The sequence below is a fragment of the Hetaerina americana genome, unplaced genomic scaffold (genome assembly GCF_022747635.1).
Source record: "Hetaerina americana unplaced genomic scaffold, ioHetAmer1.1.p SCAF_4, whole genome shotgun sequence".
Classification (NCBI taxonomy): domain Eukaryota; kingdom Metazoa; phylum Arthropoda; class Insecta; order Odonata; family Calopterygidae; genus Hetaerina; species Hetaerina americana.
In genome coordinates this window covers 36,662,098-36,683,762 of record NW_027286985.1, presented here as the reverse complement: position 1 = coordinate 36,683,762, position 21,665 = coordinate 36,662,098, and the positions used below count along the sequence as shown (strand labels likewise).

Sequence of the window (21,665 nt, the reverse complement as noted above, 5' to 3'; positions counted from 1 at the left end):
CACAGTATCACTGAAATTTAAGCTATATTGATCATTATCCATTTTTACTCACCAGCATACTCCCTACTGTATCCATAATTGTCAATGCTTTAAAAAATTCAGATGATATGAAAGTAATATTTATTTGAAAACAATTGCTGTGACTTTTCCTGTAGCTTATCATTTTTTTAGTTTCACTGGCTTTAAATATTGAGTCCATGCCTCTTTCTGTTGATAATTAGTCATCCTTACCAAATTGTTCATAACAATCTCAGCATGGTATTTCCCCAGCTATTGTATTACCCCAGGATGATGGCAATACTTGTACGATTTCCCAAATCTTCATGCATAGGACATTTTGGTGACAGCATAGTTTGCGATAACTGAATTTCAAAATTATTACCACTGTTACTATAAATCACAATATCATGAAACTGGTGAAATATGATGACTTTTATGTTATTTATGCATGCATGCACTGATTGAATGTAGAAGGGAATGAATTAGCTTCCATTCAGGCTGGTAGAGATCCCTGAGTAATGGACAAATATTTTATTTTATCATCATGTCAGGCTTCATCTATGGGATAGACTCAGGAACTTATGGAAATATGAGGTTGGCAAATTATTTTCTTCCATTAACCATGAAATGCCTTTATCTTCTTTCAAACTGGGGTGAGTTATTTGCATGATAACATAATTTGTGCTGATAGACTTGATACTATTATTCATGAGCCCATGAATGGAAATTACATTATGCTGTTTTATAAGTAATACCTTTGCAAGCTGCCAATCATGATAGCTATGTGCTGTGGCACTATTATGTGGGTTGATATAGGGTGCTTTGGCTTTTGAAAACATCTGAATTAGCTCAAGTTTTCTCGCATTTTATATAAAAATACCCGAGGTTAATTTATCATGCCAAATTTTAACTGTTAATATTGATTATATTAAAAAATAAATTCTTATCAAATAATCAGATGTTAATTGCAGCAGTTGCAAGGAATCAACTACATGGATGCATGTTTTATTCTCATGCTCTTTAAATTTGCATACTTATCAATGAGTTTCATAAATTTAATTCAAAATTAGTAAATTTTTAATTGTAACTACCAAATATTGAAATATGACAATGAAGTAAGTTTTGCTCTAATGAATATCCAGTATTGTGATTTCACGTCATTCAGCATGAATTTTAAGTTCACCGTATTCTTAATGTATAATCTGTTATATTTATTTGAACAAATGAACTTTTTATAGTAATTGAACATATATGTCAAAATGAAATTCCATAGACATCCATAAGCTGAGAGGATATGATATTTTATTGAGTATAATAGTTAATTTTGTAGTACCATGCTTTGTCTGTAGCATTTACATGCCTACAGAAGATCATTACTACAAATAACAAGAATTATTGAAGCAGGAATTTCTTGAGTGCTTTTTGATGATTTCTTGTCATTTCAAATTTCTCATGATGTGTTATCCATTTTCGTAGACAGAAGATTAACAAACATACTTGGATCCTGTGAGACAGTTTTGGAGACTGTTGCCAGATCCAAATTGACTTCTTTTATCAGCACCATTGACTCGTTACCACATATGAAATATGATGACTGTAATGTTATTAGTGATGAATTGTAGTATTATAGATCAAGAATGTAAGTAGGGGTTTGAAGAACTTGAAGGAAGAAGAGCTGTGAAATTTTTACATTCATTCCAAGTAAATATCTTCAATAGGATATGCAGTCTCAATGAATTTCTGATAAAACCTCTGGAATGCCCTCCTGGAAAGTAAGGAACAGTTAAAAAAATTCATTAGTATTTGTAATTTAATGTGGACTGTTTTTAAGTCTAATGCAACACAATTAATTTTTTTCCATAGTGGTCAGAAAGTTCATTTTAATGATGCTCAAATATGTGATTAAGACCACTAAATTAAATAGGATGGATTCTTAACCTGGTTCAAATGATGTCCATTTACATATACCTTATGTGGATTCAGTTTAATCCTTCATTTGATTACAATCACTCAGTTTCAGTTAAGCAGCTGAGAGTTCCATAGGTGCTATATTTCATCGTCACCTAATTAAAATCTCTTGACTTAAATTATTCTTCAAGGGAATTTGAAATTTTCCAGAAGGAAGTCATTATAAAAAGTATAAATAATTGTAACTTGAAATTTTATCAGTATATACACTGGTTGTCAATGCAAATTTAAACATTACAATATATATCAACTTGTCAACATATATTATTTAAATATGCCCGTGAATTCATTATTTGCCCATAGAATTTCAGATAATGGCTATCAAAACTATAAAATAAATCTGAAATAAAATAAGCCATCCCTGCTCTAATTAGTAGGCTAGTAAATTTTTAGGCTAATTACTTTGAAATTGACCCATTCATTTCAATTAAGGTCATAAACATAATAATTATCCATTTGTGAATGGTAACATGTGGACTAATGAGAAAGAGTTATAAAAATAAAAAATTCTAATATCGAATACTTATTGTTCATTTCAAATACAGAGAATAATAGTAATTAATCCCAAATTAAAACCTCTTGAATATATCATGAAGTAACTACTTAGGGTAGTTATAAATATATATTTACTACCTTTTTATTGTTATTCTGGTGGGTTGGGCATTTTTCTGACCTTAATTTTTTAACTCAAAATGCAGGAATTTGACATATCAAAATTATTTACCTTGACCATGATTTTGAACCCTGAGTCTTAAATATCCAGCTGACGGAATTAGCTAGTTAAACTGCAAAACTTCCTCTTACACTGATTTTTCTCTGTGGATTTGCATCCTGGTCTAGTTGAATGATTTTTACTCTGTGAAATTCATATATTTCGGTGGAAAACTGTGGATGGCTCGATTAACGTACCAGATACAGCATCTTTAACAGTTCTTGGAACTTAATTTTGTGGGGTTGTCGAATTTGGTGCATGAAAGGTGATGTTATGTTTGCCTTCATATACAAGTGTTGGGAATCATGCAGTATGATCATAGTCATCAGAGTGGTTGAATCCATAATAGTAATACATACTATTGTATTACTGGTGAAACAGTATGGTGCTGATTTTGAAATGAACAATAGCATACCCTTGTAGACAATGCAACAACTTACATGTAAAGTCAACCAATTTATCCTTGGCTTCAAACAGTCCAAAGTCTATGTGTGTTCAATTATGTAATAACCATCCAGTAAGTATTAAAACAGAAGAGCGTGTACCTGTCTTTAAGAAAAAAGTCTGGAAATACCCCGTGGACAATTAATTTTGTGTTTTTATAGCGTCAAAGAATACTTGAGGCCAAATTTATAATATTATCTGTTTTTGTCAACTTTGTGCTTGACATGTCCTATACACTTGCCAGTATTAATACAGTGCTTTGTAAAATTTGTTGTCTCAGGCGTAACTTTGTGGAATTTGCATAACATATTGAAATGTAATGAAATAATTGACTTTGTAATTCCACACACTTTATTTAAAAAACACACGACCCAGGTTTCGACGTTGAACGTCATGATCAGCCTGATGATGACGTTCAACGTCGAAACCTGGGTCGTGTGTTTTTTAAATAAAGTGTGTGGAATTACAAAGTCAATTATTTCATTACATTTCAACACAGTGCTTTGTGTCTTGGATGAATAAAATATATTATTATTGATTGCCTCAGTTATTAGCCATTATTTGATTATGTGCTACTGTTTGAGTTATCAACCAATCGTACAAATGAGCTGTAAGAAAGCTCCCCAATGAAATAAACTATTCATTACTATGCAAATATCTACAAGTTACTCTTGAAAAAAAACAAGTGCTGCATGAATAACTTCTAGAAATTAGTCATGGACAATTTATCTCATAAGGGAGCTTTCTTATAGCTTCTTTGCACAATTGGTTGATAACTCAAGCAATGGTAAGTCCTCATACTTTGGGTTAAGCACTTTTGGCATAAAAAACCAAGCTTTTTCCATTTTTCAAGAAAGGTGATCAAATATTCATTATTTTTTCCCTACATTGAAACTTTTAATCAACAAGGATATTTGAATGCATAAACCCATAATGCTAACGGCCTTTCAATAAGTCCAGGACCTCCCAGCATTTTATTAGTAAATATTACAGAACATTAGGAAAGCCTTTGGCAAATGATGCTTTCTTGTTTCTTATCATGTAAGTGAGTTGGATATATTTTTGAGATCCAATGTAGCAAGTCAATTTTTAATGAGCAGCTTCCTCCTCAAGGCTTGGAATCAAAATATGACTAGTGGATAATTCAAATGGTTGGAACAATGTTATTTTAGGTTTGCTGCTATTGGTAGTGGTGCTTTCATTGTTTGAATTTTCAATGTTATGATGAGAAACTAAAAAATGCATTTTTCTACAATTTGGACATTTCGATTGTGACCTAAGTTTTGATTGATTATATAATCAGACTGATCATGTGGTTAAAATGTGACTATGGGGATGAGGGAGGAAATAGAAAGTACATATTTATTTTCGTTTTTGGAGGTCTAGAACTCCCAGTTTGCAAGTAATTTATATTTTTTTCTGAAGCTGGTTAATTTTTGTATTACCTGCAGCATTAATTTTGCCATTGGATGTTCAGTATGATTTTTTCATTTATTATTACCTTCTAATTTGTTTCATTTTCACTCGGGTTGAAATCATGTGCCTTTGCCAATGATGCTTATGGAGGATATTTAATTGTTCTCTTTTTAATGGGTCAACCAAAGTTTAATTATTATGATCATATTACCCATTGATTATTCAATCATTTTGTGTTTTTGTTTCATGGGAAAGTTTTATTGTAATCAATGGTACTTCAACAATGAATGTTGGGATTCATTTTTTGGGAGCACTAATATTGCAAGGCACATTGTGGGTAAATATTGTAATGATGAGCTATAATGAATTATTGCTAAGCAAAAGAAGAACTCATTTACTATATTTTCACAATGAAATCAGCCAACCTGATTTAAGCCCTTTACTTGAAACTTGCTCTCATCTGTCAGTTCAACAATATATGTTGTACTGTAAGCTACTTTGGATTATCTGTAAATGAGAATTGAGATTGGGATCCCCATACATATCAACCTAATGTTAAAAAAAAATAGCTATTGGAATTTATATGAGCTGAAGTCTTGCCCCTGCAATTGCTCTAGAGATCTTGAAAATGGTATATGATGAACAATAAGATTCAATCCTACTTGACCTATGGAATCAGCTTTCTCCATGCAAACATCATCAACTCAGGCAATGACAAATTTACCAATTAGAGCTTCAGGAAGGCCACTATTACAGGAATTTAAAATAGTTAACCAGACATTTATATCTTTCAGTGGGCTCTATTTGTGAAAATAATTCATTCTTACTTCAGCCAAATTATTCTGTGCATGGGGATCTTGACTCATGGTAGAGAGATTGTACACCTAAGAAATCAACAGTTAGCCATGCAACAAGAAATGATACACATTACTTTGCCTCTCTAATCTATAATAAAATACCAGTAAATGTTATATATGAATCTATTGTTAATTATATCAAAAATGAACTTAAACTACTGTTGCTAAAGAAATGCTATTTTAGAGTAAATGATTTTCTGAGTGATGTGAACTTGTGACAAAATGAAAGTGGCACAATTGCTTTGTACTTGTATACTTTTGTTTACCTTGACCATGCTCTATGCCACTTGATCAAACAGGACAATTAAGACATATTATTATAATTCCTATTTCAAAAAGTGGCATATTTGCTTCAATGATCGACACACTTTGGTTAATTATTTGTCTTATTTTTCCTATTATTTAAATTTTATGACTGTACTTCTCTTACCCCACTGCTTCAGCAACAGGCCTTGTGGACTGATCTGCTAGGAAGACGTGACAGGCAAAGCGGTAGAGTCGTGGATGCTTGGTGATGAATCCCAGATACCGAGGGTCAGAGGGCAGGAAACCACAGTATGAGACATGTTTCAGTGAGTAGAAGTAGTCATGGCATGGCACTTGGTGAGGCTGAAATAAATAGGATATTTCCAGTTTCAATGTTAAAAAAATATTGATAAATTTCATTAAAGGAACTTCAAAGGTAGATTTATGAGTTGGGTGATTGGATATTCCCTGGAATAGTTTTCAAGTGATGAAAATTTATGCAATGTTATTGATCCAATGAGTGGGTAAATTAAACTGCTAACTCTTATGTTATCATGCTATAATACAATTTCTATTGACATATTTCAAAAGAAAATCATTACCTAATGGGTAGGATGTTCTGCTACTTACTACAAGACCCAAGTTTAAAACCTGGGTGACTCTGGACACACTCAGGTTTTCCATGGATCTATGATTAATCAGTTACCAGAACTTCCTTGGAAATTAAAAGCAGCAAATGGAAAGGAGATAACCAGCATCCCCTGATTTTTGTATTTCATACACCATAGTATGGCTTAGTGGGTACAAGGTGAGTTTCTGTCCTCACAAATCAAACTGACCTATGAATTAATTAATGTAGTTTTATCTCCTTAGAGTAACGATAGTAGTTGCTAAACTATGTAGTTCCAATGAAATATTCTATAAGTTAAAAGAGTAAATGAGGGAATATCATAAGAATAAGTGGTCTCCATCCTCATATCTTCCCCCTTCACTTCATCATCACCAATTTTAAAGTTTCATATGTAACTTATGTAGAGGCTTGACTTTACTCAGAGATATTCTCTCTCATAATGCTTACTCAAATTGGAAACTTTTAAATGCTTTTTGTAATAAAACAGCTTATTCATATCATTCAATACAGACAATCACTCAGAACCCCACTTTGACATAATTTGATGAGTCACAGCTTTGGGTGATGGTATAAACTTAGGAAATGTCAGTATTAGCTGAGGCTGAATCTGTGTTCATTTATAATGTTAGGATAGTCTAGTGAGTAGAGCATTCAGCTTACCGACCAAAGAGCTCAGAGCTAAAATCAGGGTGAATGCCTCTGGACTCTGTCACTTTTACAACATCACGATGATCATACAGTTTCAACCTAGCTATGTATTTTTTTTGACCATATCTTCTGCAGAACCCTTAGATAAACCAGGGAAAGGATCTGACTCTCCCACCTTGTTGTATGAACTTCATATGCCATAGCAATGCTCTATACACTCATTTACTGAACCAAATTTATCGTTACTTACTGTAGCTCTGATAAAATTTTTGAAAAATTGTTTATGGAATGGTTTTGCTCTCAAACTTACATAAAATATGTAGTCAATTCTGCGGAGCATATTTTTATTAATTAAGTAAAATAAACCACTTAAATTTCATGAAAAAAATTAATCGGATAGTGTGAGGGAGTGTAGATAGAAAAGGGTTCATTCAAGGGAACACAAATAGTCTTAGTTCTATTGAAAATCTCTAAAACTCTGTTTAATCATAACCTTTCTTATGGGATCTAAAACTGTACCTAATTAATGTAATTTAAATATACTTCTCAAATGAAAAGCCTGCAGGAACACAGCATAAGTGTCAACCAGGGTGGCTTGAACATGTGTGAAAAATCAAATTCAATGTAATTTCATATTTCCCAAAAGTCAATATTTTACTTTTCAAGTAACTCCAAAACTGGTTTGCTTAGATGGAATGACTTTTATGGTGCCTTGTGAGATGGATACATACTCTTGGTTTACTCTTGTCCACCATGCGAATGCCTTGGTCGGAGACCTCAAGTATACAAGAATGTGGTCTCCGTTGGTAAGCTGCTTCCCCAGTCTGCTCACCCTTCTTATTTAAGCCACTACTAACTATTTTATTCACTGCCTGCCGTAAAACCCGATTGCCCTTATGAGCCAGTGCTTCCACGCTTCCAAGATATCCCAGTAGATACCTCTCTCGACGAATCTGTAATTTGTGTAAGAGATTTGTCCATTATTATTCTGGTGAGAGAGACAAGTCACATTAAGTTGTAATGTAGAAGGAACAGCTCAATAAAAATACAAAACTTTACACATAAAATGAAATATAAATGAAAATAGAATGGGGTAATTTATGGCCCTTAATTTAATTCATCTAATCATAATGCTCAGAGTGTTTTGGGAGGTAACATGTTTATTAAAACTACTTTTATATGCACTTATTTTCATATAACATTAAATTAAATGAAGGGTACTGTCTAAATCAATGCATGGCAATAAGAGCTAAACATTATAAGTATTATTCTAAATGTTATTTTTAAGTGGTTTTATTATTTAACTAACTGTAGTATTGTGTTATTTTTTAAATAAAAAGTCTATGGTAGTCTTAAACTATCCATTCTCTACTTTTAACCAAGTTCTATTTTGTGAATACATTTAGCAAGTTATACGTATAGTAACTGCCTTGTTTGATTTATTATACATTGAAATGATTAACTGCTCTGATAATACTGAGAAAAAACATACTGCCAGTCTAAATAATTATTGATAAACTGTAACTACATCAAAAATAGTTGAAGTTTTTTAGTTTTAAATGACAGACAGTGAAATTAAATACATACCTTCACAAAAAACTAAGATAATATAAATGTCAATTTTCCACTTCAATTCCCTTGTATAATGAGGCTTTCTGTTATTTTGGGGTAAAAATACTTAATTTTACTCCTCATACAGCAATTTTGCTCCTTTCAATACTTGTCAATGCAACGCTTTTGTGCCCTTCTTGTGTACCTTGGGGCAACTTTGCCTCTACCTTCTGTATTTTCAGCAACTGTTCATATTTTGCATGAAAAGTGACATTAGGACTTTAAATTATCAATATTATCAGTAGATGGCATTTCCAACAAAATGATAATAAACACCATTAGAGTTAACATTATTTTAGGTGACTTAGATAAAAGGTGACAGGATGAAATTCCTGGGTAAAACTCCTAACTCATGAGGAGAAAACAATTGTGAGGACCAGTTAATTGGTTTTTGAATGCAGAAAGAAGAGCATATGATCTAATGGAATCTTAGGCAAATTCTGCCGTACTCTTCCAATCCATAAGTAAATGCCTTTGAAAGTGAAACCACCTATATAGTTATTGGAAGATTCTATTGTCTTGCCTTCTATGTCTCTTTATTTGGAAATAGGATGTAACCCTCAAGCTGTCCTTTGCAATCTCTAGTAGTTCATTAGCTTGCTATTGACAATGCTGGCTTAACTTTGAGCTTATTTAAAAAAATAGGTACATATTTGAATAATGGAACTAAATTTGATAACTAACATCTGATAGTAAATAGTCTCAATATAATCATGTAACCAATTGGTAATTTTGAAAGAAAATGCATTTGACATTAATCATTGTGGTGCATGGGAAATGTGTGTATGTGTGAGTGGTGTCTATTTGTCAGTTTATCCAGCGTTAGATCAGAGTGTGGGTATCAGTTATTTCTTAAATCACATTAATGCCATGCTTGCATTTCCAGAAATGGATGCTGCATACTCAAGTAATGTTTAAACATTTATAGGTAGCAAACCCTTGTTTATGTCAAGAGATATTTCTAAAAATTATTTTCTGTTTTTCATTCCATGGAATATATTTAAATATCACCACTTATTTATACTTATTTGTACTTAAAGAATGGTATGTACTAAAAGGCTTATGGTAGAGATAATGCATATATGAATTACCTTTGGAGCTGTTGGATCGAAGTCTGCATACTCCATATCCACCACATGAGCTGAGGGGAATATACCTCTCCTTCCAGTCCTCAGGTTAATACCTAACAAATATAAAACAAATATACAGCATGTTCTTAGAAATATAGGTGAATTCTGTTTTAGCATCTGAATCAGATGAAGCATACACTTTATGAAATCATGTTACATATGCCAGTTGTAATGAATGACATCTCATTTCCTAGTTGAATTCTTTGAAGTCTCTCAGTGTCATAATAGATTTGCCTATATCACTGATTAAATCCTTTCTTTCAGCATCATTACTCTATTAATCATTAGATATTTAGTGGCTAAATTTTAAAATTGTTTTTCAATCCTGTTTCTCCCAGATCCCATTTTAGTTTCACATTAAGTAAATGAATCTGTAATGAAATAATTTTGGTGTAGGCCTATAAGGGAACCAATTCTCCAGTTTTTTAACGACTAGTGCTATTTTTTCATGACAAATGCTAATGAATGCATGCAGTATTCATCACTTTTAAGAAGCGGAATAACTGAACTCCCTTATGCACCCAATTGTAATAATGAAATGAAATAGAAGATAAAGAAAAAAATACATAAAAGAGTGTGAGCAGTCTATTCCACAGTCCACCAAAACACAAGTTTCAGGAAGTTGCCTGAAGTGTAAATAACATGAAATTTTTGTCAGTCTAATTTATATCATATTGTGCAACTCCTACTTCATTTTGAGTAGATTTAGTCAATTTTATAGGAGATCAATCATTCCCGCACCTTCACACCATAGGTCATCTGCTTCTTTCTGCACATATATTGGATCTCCAATTTCAACTTCTATTTCATCATGATGCCTGGGAAGAAATTTGTGCAGTCCTCTGTGAGTTGCTTCAAGTAATTTAAGACGTGACTGTGGCACGACCCCTCCTCCTGAGAGAAGTCTTTGGCTGTCGCTATTAACTCCAAGACTTAATACAGCATCTGTGCTTCCTACCGACAAGCAAGATGATGTTGGAGATATTGGAGGAGAAACTGAAAAAATGAAGAAAGTTGGAGTGAAATTGGTGGGTGAAATGAAAGCCAATACAAGAGTCATTTATTTAGACATAGTTCATAGAATTTATAACCGGCCAAAATGTGGTGAACATTGGATTATGGTTTTGATTATTGTTCTTATGACAGTCTTGAGTGAGAATCACCCAGTGTTGTACCAAAGTATAGGATAGTCAATTGTATGAAGTTTGGAAGGCCAGTGTATTTAGACTTATTAGCAGGTGGGTGTGTAAATTTGAAGATCTGAAAAGAGAGATACTGTCTGGTGTTGCACATGTACAGGGGATCATTATGCTTAATCTTGTAGCTCTTAAAATTTTCCATAGTATAGCAGAGTTGAAGTGTCCATTAAGGCTAACATAAGGCTCAGCCTACCCAAAATAATGCAAATGTCTACAAAAAAAGGTGAGCTTCCAAAAGTTATTCTCAAATTCATTTCTCTACAAGTTTATACAGGAAGAGGATGTAATATTCCTGCAGATTTGATGAACCAATATTGCAGAGTTATTAGGACATAGTTTCAAGCTATCCTTAAACCTGTTCTGTTGCTTCTTTCTACTTGAAGATCCCCAGTCCCAACGCATATAATGTGTGATAGATTGAGTCCTTAGGAATGAGAATATTGATTCCTTTACTCTCAGCCTCTAAGATGAATCAAACTTCAAATGCTTGTTTGTTATTGTTAGATATTTTTCTTCCATAAGTGCTAAATATATAACAAAGGGAATCTCCAATAACCCAAGATTTTGTCCACACGAAATTCTCAGACCATCAGATCATGAGTGTGTGAGATCAAGAGTCATAGTGTGCATAATGATTTAATAGGTCTCAGTGCAAATAAATTTCATATGCCAATGAGGAAGAAAAGGTTATGTGGCCAAATGTAACTTATGTTTATATCATTTGCAAATATAATATCCACTGTAGTCACATAAAATTTGAAGAATATCAGAAGTATTATGAATTGCCATATTCATTTACTTATTACATTACAGTGTATGTCTTTTATGCTTGCCCCTTTTTCCTCTTTCCTCTTCTTTCCCATTTCCCTCATGTAAGCACCTTATGGATAATTAATATTTTGGAAGAAAGAGTTGGCATCATTGATACACACAAATAAAAAATATGAAAATAAGGCATGTTAGCTTACCATTTATATATTTCACTGTTAATTATGATTCCATTTTTAGAATTAGTGTATAGCAGACTGGGATTGTGCTTACTCCACTTACCCCCTTCTAACTATCTTTGGACTTAAGATAAAATAAGTTTATTTGTAAATCATATACATAGGTAAGTAAAAATGTATTGCTGTTCGGTATCCAATTTCTCCACCTGTGGCTGTAAAATATAAAATACTTGTATAATTAAGTGAAGCTTACTGCTGATTGAGGTTAAATAAAAATATTTATTCTTGACTCTTGGGCAGAAGTACTAAATACAAATGTTTCATGGTTATCATTAAATTTAAAACTGTCAGAAAACTTTCTCTTTTAACTCTCCAAAAAATGTACTTACTGCTGTCTATTCCAGCTCTTGCTCTTGGGGAAATGATTCCATCGCCTGGGCAACTCAAAAATTGTGTCTGGAATACCAGTCCTGGTGGTGAGTTTGATCTGGGGCCATCTGGAGAATGTGCTGTTGAATTTCCTGAGTCCTCTCCCATTGCAAAGCAACTCCGTGAAAGTTCAGACTCTGGTGAGCTATCTTCATCTTGAGATAACAATTGAAGTGATTACATACACACATTGATACTTACACTTATTTATTTTGATATTCAATGCATTAAAATTAAAAAAATAACATTGCTAAAATGCCCGTTTGAAACATTATATATTTTCAATGAAACAGCTTTTTGAAAAACTTCTCTCATATTATTTCTTTGTTTTTTTTTTAGTCTTTCCTTTGATGTTCCTACAATTACTTTATAAGCAGTTAAGAAATCTTTTACTGTTACCATTGTGCCTTCTTTCATTGTAACAATTGTCCACTTCTTGAGGTTTTTGTCACTCTGCTATATATTTATGTTGTTTTCATTCCTTATGATAGTACAAAACTGAGATAATTATCTAAATTTTATTTTTATCTTAAGATTGTATTTTTATTTATGCATATGTAACCACAGCAATTGCCCTAATTGTTGGATTGCTAGGTGAGGACATAGCTCATTTATAATTAAGCCCAATGGCTTGTGAAATTCACGCATCAGGGTAGATATTTTCCTTGCCACCTTTGGTTTCCGAGGAAGATCTCATACCCAAATAAATCACACTGCTTGGGCGTAACTGAAGGTGCCCAAAGGCATCGTCAAGATTTAATCCCAGGCCCTCTTTTCAGTAGCTGAGCATGATTTCTTTCCAAGTTCTGTTTATGATTAAACATCAAAAGCTTTCCATTATTGTAATCAGTACAGTTGTATAAAGGAATCACTTCTTTTTCTAGTCTTAGCAAAATTAAAAATGATACAAAGTAGGCTTTTGATCATTATTACAAAGGCTTACTCAATAATAAAATAAACATGCTTTATATTTTTAATAGATAGGGTTTTGACTCATTGTGAAATAAGTCATACAGTCCAAAAAGAACATGCCATAATACCTCCATATTTGAATGTCCATAATAGTTATGAAATCTGGAAAGTACGCAGTCATTGAAGGCTATTATGCAAATCACACTTTCAAATCCCCCTTATGGCAGTGGTTGTAGTTAATTATATAAGGCCCTGTAAGATCTTGTAATTGATACTCACCCCTTAAATACATGCTGGAAGAGCCGCTTTTGAAGTAAGCCGGTCCTTGTAAAGACCCTTGTGTGTGGTAACCAGTCATCATCACCATGTCATAGTGGCCAGAGTGCTGTGACGTAGTAACCCCTGTGATGTTTTTGAATGAGCTGGAATATGCCATCCCACCAACTGCTCCTCCTAGTGCCTCCCCTAGTTCTTCAGCCAATGACAGCCCTCCTCCATTGCATCCTCTACTCCAAGCTGTGAGTGAGACCCATTGAGGAATGTTGAGCATGTAGGTTGTAGAAATGAAAAATAAGTTAATGCTGGTGTAATGTACTCATTGACCAAGCCTCATTTTCCCCAGATATTTACAGAATCCACCTGACTTTCATAATTTTGAAGTTATGCTTGCCATATTTCAATGCTTTCAAGGGAAATGTAATCAAGAAGCTGGATCTGATTGGCAAGCTTAAGTTCTGAGTGGAGTGAAGTTTTGAACCATTAAAGTAAGTCCATTTACTGTTATGATGTAATTATGCAGCTACATACATAATACATAAAGATATCTGAAAATAATAATTCCAATTTTAAAATGTTATTGGATGAATTACCAATTTCTTGTGACATAACAGTCAGGTTAAATTGAATCATGTTATAATAGTTTCAAATAAAATAAACCATCTTTTCATGGTCTGGGTGAACAATACACAGAACATTTATATCAAAGTATCACATTGTTAGATAATATGGTGGTATAAAGATTGAAAAAGATTAAGGTTGGATCAGGAAGTTGGCTGGCTACCACTAAATGGGTTGTGAAACAGGGTGTGTTTGGTTTTGGAACTCCCTTATTGCTGCAAATCAGACAATTTGATGTATTTTATTAATACTAGCAAATATTGAAAGACTGGTATGGTGTGGTTCATCCATCTGCAAACAATGAGTCACACAGGATAAAATTCCATCTGGAATAACATGGGTAAATACCAATCTGTAATATTTTGGATTAGGTAAAAAACTGATGGTGTGAAATTCCAAGATGACCTATTTATGTAGAACAAAAAATTAGGCATCCAAGATTTAATTCAGAGTACTTATTTACTTGTTACCTTCTAACTCATAGAAAACACACCGTTTTTGGATATTAAATATACTAATTTTGGGTTAATTACTTCCAAGTGTGACTTGTACATAGTTGCGGTTACTTCCTCTTCTTTCTCCCTTAGCTTAAGAACATGTAATTTTGAAATTATATTTTTATTGAAAATATCAATTTCATAAATCATAAACATTTATCGGTCAACTTTATTGGATGGAATGGGCTTAGTGGTTGAGCTTATTTACAGTAAGAGTCATAGTCAAAGCTGTACACGAATATCAACAAAGCCCTTAAATAGCACAATCCATAGAAGGTACTCAAAAAAATGATGCATGGGCAATGAACTATATAATTTCATAACATGGTTCAACACTTACATTATTATATAGTTTCCCTTCCCATTTGGTGCTGAGTGATTCCCCCATTTGTAAATCTTTCATTCCCTCACAATATAAAGTGGAAATAGTAATGTTAGTTTGATGAAGTTTTCTCAGGTCTTCCACCAGGTCAAGGGTTCCATGGAACCCTTGACCCGGTGGAAGACCTGAGAAAACTTCATCAAGCAAATACGCCGGGAAAGCACCAGATCTAGTAATGTTAGTATTATCTTGAAGTCAGATAATTAATGAACTGTCTGCTGAATATATAATTTTCTGCAAGAATGTTTAATCCTTCAATTTAATAACTCATTGAAACTCTCTAATTATTCTAGTAAAACCCTAGTAGAAATATTTCATAATACTATTCTTCTGGATAATACATTTGTCATGCATATAAGTTTGAGCTTAAATTTGCCACAAGATCCTTTTTTGCAATATTAAGTGGTTTTTCAAAGTGTATTCTTTGACAAAAGGAAGACACACAGAAAACCATTTGAAGCCTGCTCATCACTTTCATTACGAATGATGACATGAAACAGTGGCCGGCAATAAATGGTCTCCAAACCAAATATAGCCTGTAGATGATTTCAATCTTTCCTGGTGAAGTAAGATGTTACTTTCTTGGACTCCTAATAAACTGATGTTCTCATAATTATGTAAACCAATTACAAGAGTATCTGGTCAGCTAAGAATTTAGAAAATCAACCAGTAAACTAATCAGAGCATTGATGTAATTGTGTAGGAGAGGAGAAATGTTCTGGCACTGCATATTTAGATTACTCTTTTACTTCCCCCCTTGACTTTTTCCTTTTGAGATTAATTTCACAGTATCTTCCATACTTCCTCTGTGTAGAGAAATTGCTTGGTAGTGTAATGTGTTTGGTTTTGTTATATAACATTCCAAGTGTAATTCTAATGAATAAATGTAAATGAAAAGCAACAAATAATGAATCATACTAATCAATTGATCAAAGAGAAATTTGTTAAGAAGAAGTAATATATTTTATACTTGTTTACAAAGGAAAAGCAGCCTTTTGAGTTGGTTTCTTGTTTTGTAATCCACGTACTTCACAGCTGTATTCAATGCTAATAAACTAGATTCTTATGAATTTGGAATTCTATCCCTGATGCTACGTCATGGTTTTAGTGTTTTTATTTATTTATATGGATATCTACCAGGAATAACAGGACTCCACACTCCTGCTATTTTTCAGCTGTTAAGCAATGATGCCCTGAATAAAATATTTAAAATGATCCTTGAACCCCCTAGCATTCCAGTCTCTTCACTTCACCCAATATTAGATAGTCTCCAAAGCCCGTTCTTATAGAAAATATGTTCTCAGGTTGACACTGTGTGTCACATACATGAACACAGCTTCTTTTAATTATGAAAATGTCTTGTAATCGAGCTAATATTTAAAAAAGCATTATTGGGAGAGTTGTTCTTTTCATTAGACAATTATTAACATATAAATGAGGTTTAAGTCTTAAATTGGTTTTGAGTGTTGTTTGATTTGATTTTAAGTCTTAAAAACAAAATATAAATTTTAAATACTTAGAGGTTCTGTTACTCACTTTAAGGCACTTTATGCATAGCCATTTTCTGTTTTTCAAAAATCAATGAATGATAGTGGACTTAAATTCTATTCAGCATTATAATAAATAAAACAATTTTAGAATGACATTTAGTGTAGTCAAGAGCCTTAGTTTATTACCATAAGGTTTTAATTGATATGTTACTCCAATACAGGGATTTCCAAGATAATGACCTCACTTTTATTGATTTTAGGTGTACATGTATATCCAGAGGAACTTTATATTAACTGTAAACAAACCGGACAAAATAAATATTGTCCAGATCTGTCACTCCCTGCTGTAAAGAAATAACTTGTGTAACAGCCAATATGTTCAGCGGATCTCTGCATTAATGAAAAGTGGTAAGTAGGTCCAAAATTTTTAACCTGAGCACAATTTCCCTGACTGAAAAATGGCATATGAATATTTTTAACTTATTTAGGGGGAAGTTCATTAAAAGTCAATGTGACATCCCAACTCTGAAATTATATTGGCATATTCTTATTAATTATGAATCAGACATGGTTGTACTAGTTGTGGTAGTATGGGTTGCCCTGAGGATATTATCATTGAAGACCAATCCTTGGAATCTTTGATCCCGCATCCATATTACTTTTCATTATATGCTCCAATTATTGGTTGGTGAAAAGTGTCCCTTTGATGGAATTACCCATGTGATCTTATCTTTATGGTGTGGATTAGTGGACCAAGCAATCAACTGTCACCTGGAGTCCCTGGTTCAAATACAGATGATGCCTCTGAACGCCATGTAAACCCAAGCATATGATGTATTAGATACAAGAACTTTTTTGAGAAACCACAGATAACTCAGGGAAAGGAATGAGTCTCTCTATTATGAATGTGTTTCACTTGACATAAAGCTTAGTACAGAAAGTGACCTACCTTCACTTCTTAGACCACCCTTTAAAATTGGTGACTGGGATCATATTAATAAACTCCATCATCTCAGTAATTACTTAACCTTACATACATTTTCACTCTTTCCAAAAATCTCTTTACACATGTATATTCCTACATTAGATGCATATGAGAAATTATACGCCGAGTCTCCCTACTTCTTTAACAGTTTAAGGCCACTTAACTGAAAGAAATACCATAAGAGTGAATGACTTCACCTTTTTTGGTCTTTGGTATCTCTGGGAGTTTCCTCCTCCTCCTCTCCCCAGATCCTGCTGGTCCTTGTGGCCTTTGGTTTGGCCCCTCCACTGATGATGCCACGACCATTGAGCCCCCCGGGTCATTCCTCCAGAGCATTGGTTGTGTTGAGTTGGTTGGTGTCCTCGTGCCTGGTGCATCCTGGTCCATCTGCATCACCGTGGTGGTGGAAGTGGCCGAGTTTGAAGACGACGAGGATGAGGTAATTGCAGATGCCAACCCCATCTCTGTATCGAGCGCAGGCTCACTGTCCTCGATGCTCTTTCCAGCACCGTGCAAACTGGGGTAGTTAACGGGCATGTCAATTTTCCCCTCATCCATGCTTCCGATTGCTGAGTCAATAGACATTGCACCCGAGTGTTGGCTCATGTCTTTCCTCAATTCACCTTTCATTCCCATCGAGAATGTCTCTATATTACACAAGTTTTCAATGATGTGTTGGTGATTATTATTGTTGTTCTGCCCATTGTTATTCTGACCATTGTTATTGTTGCTGTTGTTGTCGTTTATTGTCTTAAATTCCACGGAGGAGGAATCCATGGCTTGGTTGTCCCTTTCTCCTTCTTCCTCATCATCAATGTACACATCATGCACTAGCCTATAATAAGATACGATTGGTCATTAATTATAGTGCACATTAAGGAAGCAGATTTTGAAAAAAACAAGCGCACAGTAGTTGCATGCATAAAAGTAGTAAAACATTCACAAATAATTTGTTTTATTACTTTTGTGGATCATGCTTTTTTTTTATTTGTATGCTTAGCGGCCAAATTTTCTTGGATTTCATATATAACATTGGTGCAGAAAATAATGTTTGCCTTAATTATCTATTGTCTTCACACAGCCCAAAAAAATCAATCGGTCAATGGACTCTCCGTTCGTTAAACGCGATTAAATCCCATATGGAATCAAGTCTAGGAATCAGGGTTCCATCACAGCTTACCCTGGGAGTATTTGCTTGTATTATATTTCTAATCCTTAGTTTCTACGACTAAAAATTCTGTAAAAATCCTGTTTTGCGGATGACAGATGGTGAGCGGAATGATTCCAGTTTTACGATGACGATTAGGGTAAAGGCAGTACGCAGTGCTTGTGCAATGCGTCGAGTCCGTTGAATGTTATGCAAATTCCGGAACGTCATGACCGCCTCCAAATCCTACGCCCGCGACTCTGCTTGAGGGGATTGAACAATAATTTACCTATATATTACGTCCATTATCGGACTGCAGCGATTGCGTGTAGCCGACATGATTACTTTCCTCCCAGCCAACCAGGATGCAGGCGCGGAGGCAAGTCGTACGAGAGGAATGCGTACATGCTGGCGCGAGAAATTCTTTTTCTCTCTTCTCCGCCCTCATCCGGTAGTCTTAACCTTCGAAGAAACTATCGGGAAAACGTCAAGTAGGTAGGCAGCGTAGGATCTATTGATCAGTCACGCTATCTCCTCATTTCTTCAGGAACACCACGAGACGCGACCTTTGTGGAGAGAGAAGCAATCGTGCCATTCCGTACACTTTCATGCCCCATGCAACACGTATATTTTTCCTTCACTTTTCAACCCCCCTCTTCCCCTCCACAAAGAAGAGGTCCTCGGAGGGCCCGCTGTAGAAGGTCCGGTGTGGATTTTCGATTCTTCAACCCCTTCTCCACCCAAAAATGTTGGGAAACAGCTGGACGAGAAAGGAGGGTAAAGAAATGGGTAGTCAAGGGGAACACGGTTAGCCAATCGTTCATCGTTCTTCGTCGCTTGCCTGGGTGGGAATGTAACCGCTTGAGAGGATTGTACTTAAGTGAAAGAAAATATGCTCAAGAAAATGCAGGGACAAGTTAGCGGAAGCATTTCCCATAACCATGCGATTGAAAAGAAGTTTGACGTCGCAGTGAGTGTGAAGGATGCGCGCTTTAAAGTCATGCTGGGATATGCATCGAATATACATTTCAAATATAAATAGAGAGAGAGAAATTGGAAGATAAACAGACAGAAAATAGAGAAAAAGTGAGTAAAAACACACACAGAGTAGGGAATTGATATGGCACAGATAAACGTGATATATGAAAGGAGAAATATCTCCTGTCTCCAAACTTTCACTCGAAGTGTTTCGAGTAGTAAGTTGGCCGGAGTTTAAAAAATATCCCTCGTAAACACCAATGTATTTACTGAGGACATTTCATTTGCCGTAGAGATTTTTCAGTAGAGGCTGACATCTCACCAGGAGCGTCATCAGAGAAAAGTAATGGAATTGAGGCCAAGGTATAGTAAGAAAGGTGATGACGGTGTTACTCAAGGAGATAGGAAGACGGCTCAAACAAAAGAAATGGATTAATCCTCTTCCCCTTCCCAAAAAACCCCTCCAGCTTCAGCTCCGCAAAATAATGATAAATAAATCCCGCACTACGTAACAAACACACTCTTGCATGTATGCCAAAAAATTTTGCCGTACCGTTTTGAATTTGCATTATCGAGAGTGGCCAGCCCGACTTCGTGCTCCGTTCTCCTCTCGAATTGGTTCCAGGTAACGTTCCTCCACTGCACGTATTCGTTGGCACCGACGCCCGGGGGGTCGCGGCCCCCGCTGTTGCTCGCCATAACCCTCCTACCGCCACCGCCGCAGCCTTGGTGCTCGGCAGGGATGCAGTACCTCGGGGCGTAGGGGGACCCCACCGACCCTGCCGCCCACACCGGTGCCATCACACCGCCCCGAAACGGGAAACCCAACACGGGGGAACGGAAAGGGAAGGCGGCACGTTCCCTTGCTTAGCTCCCCCCCCCCGCCCCAATCCCCCCACCCTAGGATTCCCACCAACACCACCACCACCCCTAAACCCACCACTCGTCCAAGCCCTTGTTCAGGGATGATATCTCCCCTTATTTTCCCTCACAGACACACACACAATAACAACAATAAAGGGAGAGAGGGTTCGGGAGGGGGACGGGACAGGGGAGTGGAATGTTAAACACTAGGATGAGACAGAGCCACGGTGCGCTTACGTGTAGCTGTGGGCCGGTGCTTTGATGTGCTGGGGCAGCCTGTCGAAGAATCTCCGAAATTCCTCGAACTCCGTGTCCGCCATGTTGGTACCGGCGGCGGGGGAGAGAGGGAGGACGGGGGGTTTTGGAGGGGAACGTCGCCCCCCTACCGCTCTCCTCATTTCCCCATCCCCCGGCGGCAGGCCTGCCACCCGAGCACCATCCACGTCCTGGAGATTTCGCGACGCGGGCGGGAGAGAGGGAGGGCCCCGCGACGGCCTCGGCGCTCACCGACGGACGGACGCGGAGACAAATTACCCTTCGGCCCCAGGGGCAAACGCTCCCGGCGACGGCGGGGCGACGAACGCACTGGAGCGAGGGTCCTCCCCGAAACACACGAGCCGGGACTCTCTTCTTCCAATTCGATGCGACGCGTTATTACGAATCCGTCTGCGGCAACGGAACCAAAACCGCCCCGGGGTCTACGGGGTTATGAGATCACGCGTTCCAAAATCCGTTTTCGGTGTTCTTCGCCAGTTCTTATCTTTCACACGAGCGTCGGCCGGCGAGGGTGGCCACCCTGTTTTCGCGCCCCCACCTCACCTCCACCCCATCCCGCCCCCCACACCCTTCCTCCCTCCTTCGCCTCTATCCCCCTTTTGCCCTTCTCTCACACCAGGGCACTTCAAGGAAGAGGAGGAGAACAAGGAGAGAGGGGAGGGAAGTCTCCTTTTTCTCTCCACCTCCTTGAAGAGATGGGGAAAAGGGAGTGAGAGGGGGGGAAAGAGAGAGGAGAAGGAGAGAGAGAAAGAAAGAAGGAGAATAAGGAGACTCTGCTCCCTCCGACAACGCCCCTTGAGCCACAACTACGAGCACCTCCCCTCTCTCTTTCTCTCTCTCTCTACCTCTCACCACCCTCCGCACCCCCCGACCCGATTCCTAGCTGCAGCCCCCACTCTTCCCAACGTGGCAGAGGCAGTGGTCCCCTTTTCCATTCCCACACTCACCCTCATTCTCCCCCCCCCCTTCCCCCCGCCTCCTCCATCCCCTCGCTGGTTT

The 21,665-nt window shown here is 36.3% G+C and overlaps 1 protein-coding gene across 2 annotated transcripts; it reads right to left on the bottom strand.

Moving 5' to 3' along the window:
• Positions 1-1,280: 1,280 nt before the first annotated feature.
• On the bottom strand, positions 1,281-21,186 carry Aplip1 (JNK-interacting protein Aplip1). Of its 2 annotated transcripts, none has more exons than XM_071589760.1 (9): positions 20,628-21,186; positions 17,599-18,236; positions 13,430-13,666; positions 12,199-12,393; positions 10,405-10,659; positions 9,625-9,716; positions 7,654-7,875; positions 5,828-6,006; positions 1,281-1,765 (listed from the first exon to the last, which is right to left on the bottom strand). In XM_071589760.1, exons 1-9 carry the CDS (start codon positions 20,786-20,788, stop codon positions 1,693-1,695), a joined length of 2,052 nt encoding a protein of 683 aa, XP_071445861.1. In that variant the 5' UTR covers positions 20,789-21,186; the 3' UTR covers positions 1,281-1,692. The 2 variants fall into 2 exon arrangements, with proteins under 2 accessions (XP_071445861.1, XP_071445860.1); XM_071589759.1 differs by lacking the exon at positions 20,628-21,186 and adding an exon at positions 20,080-20,392.
• Between the last annotated feature and the right edge of the window lie 479 nt (positions 21,187-21,665).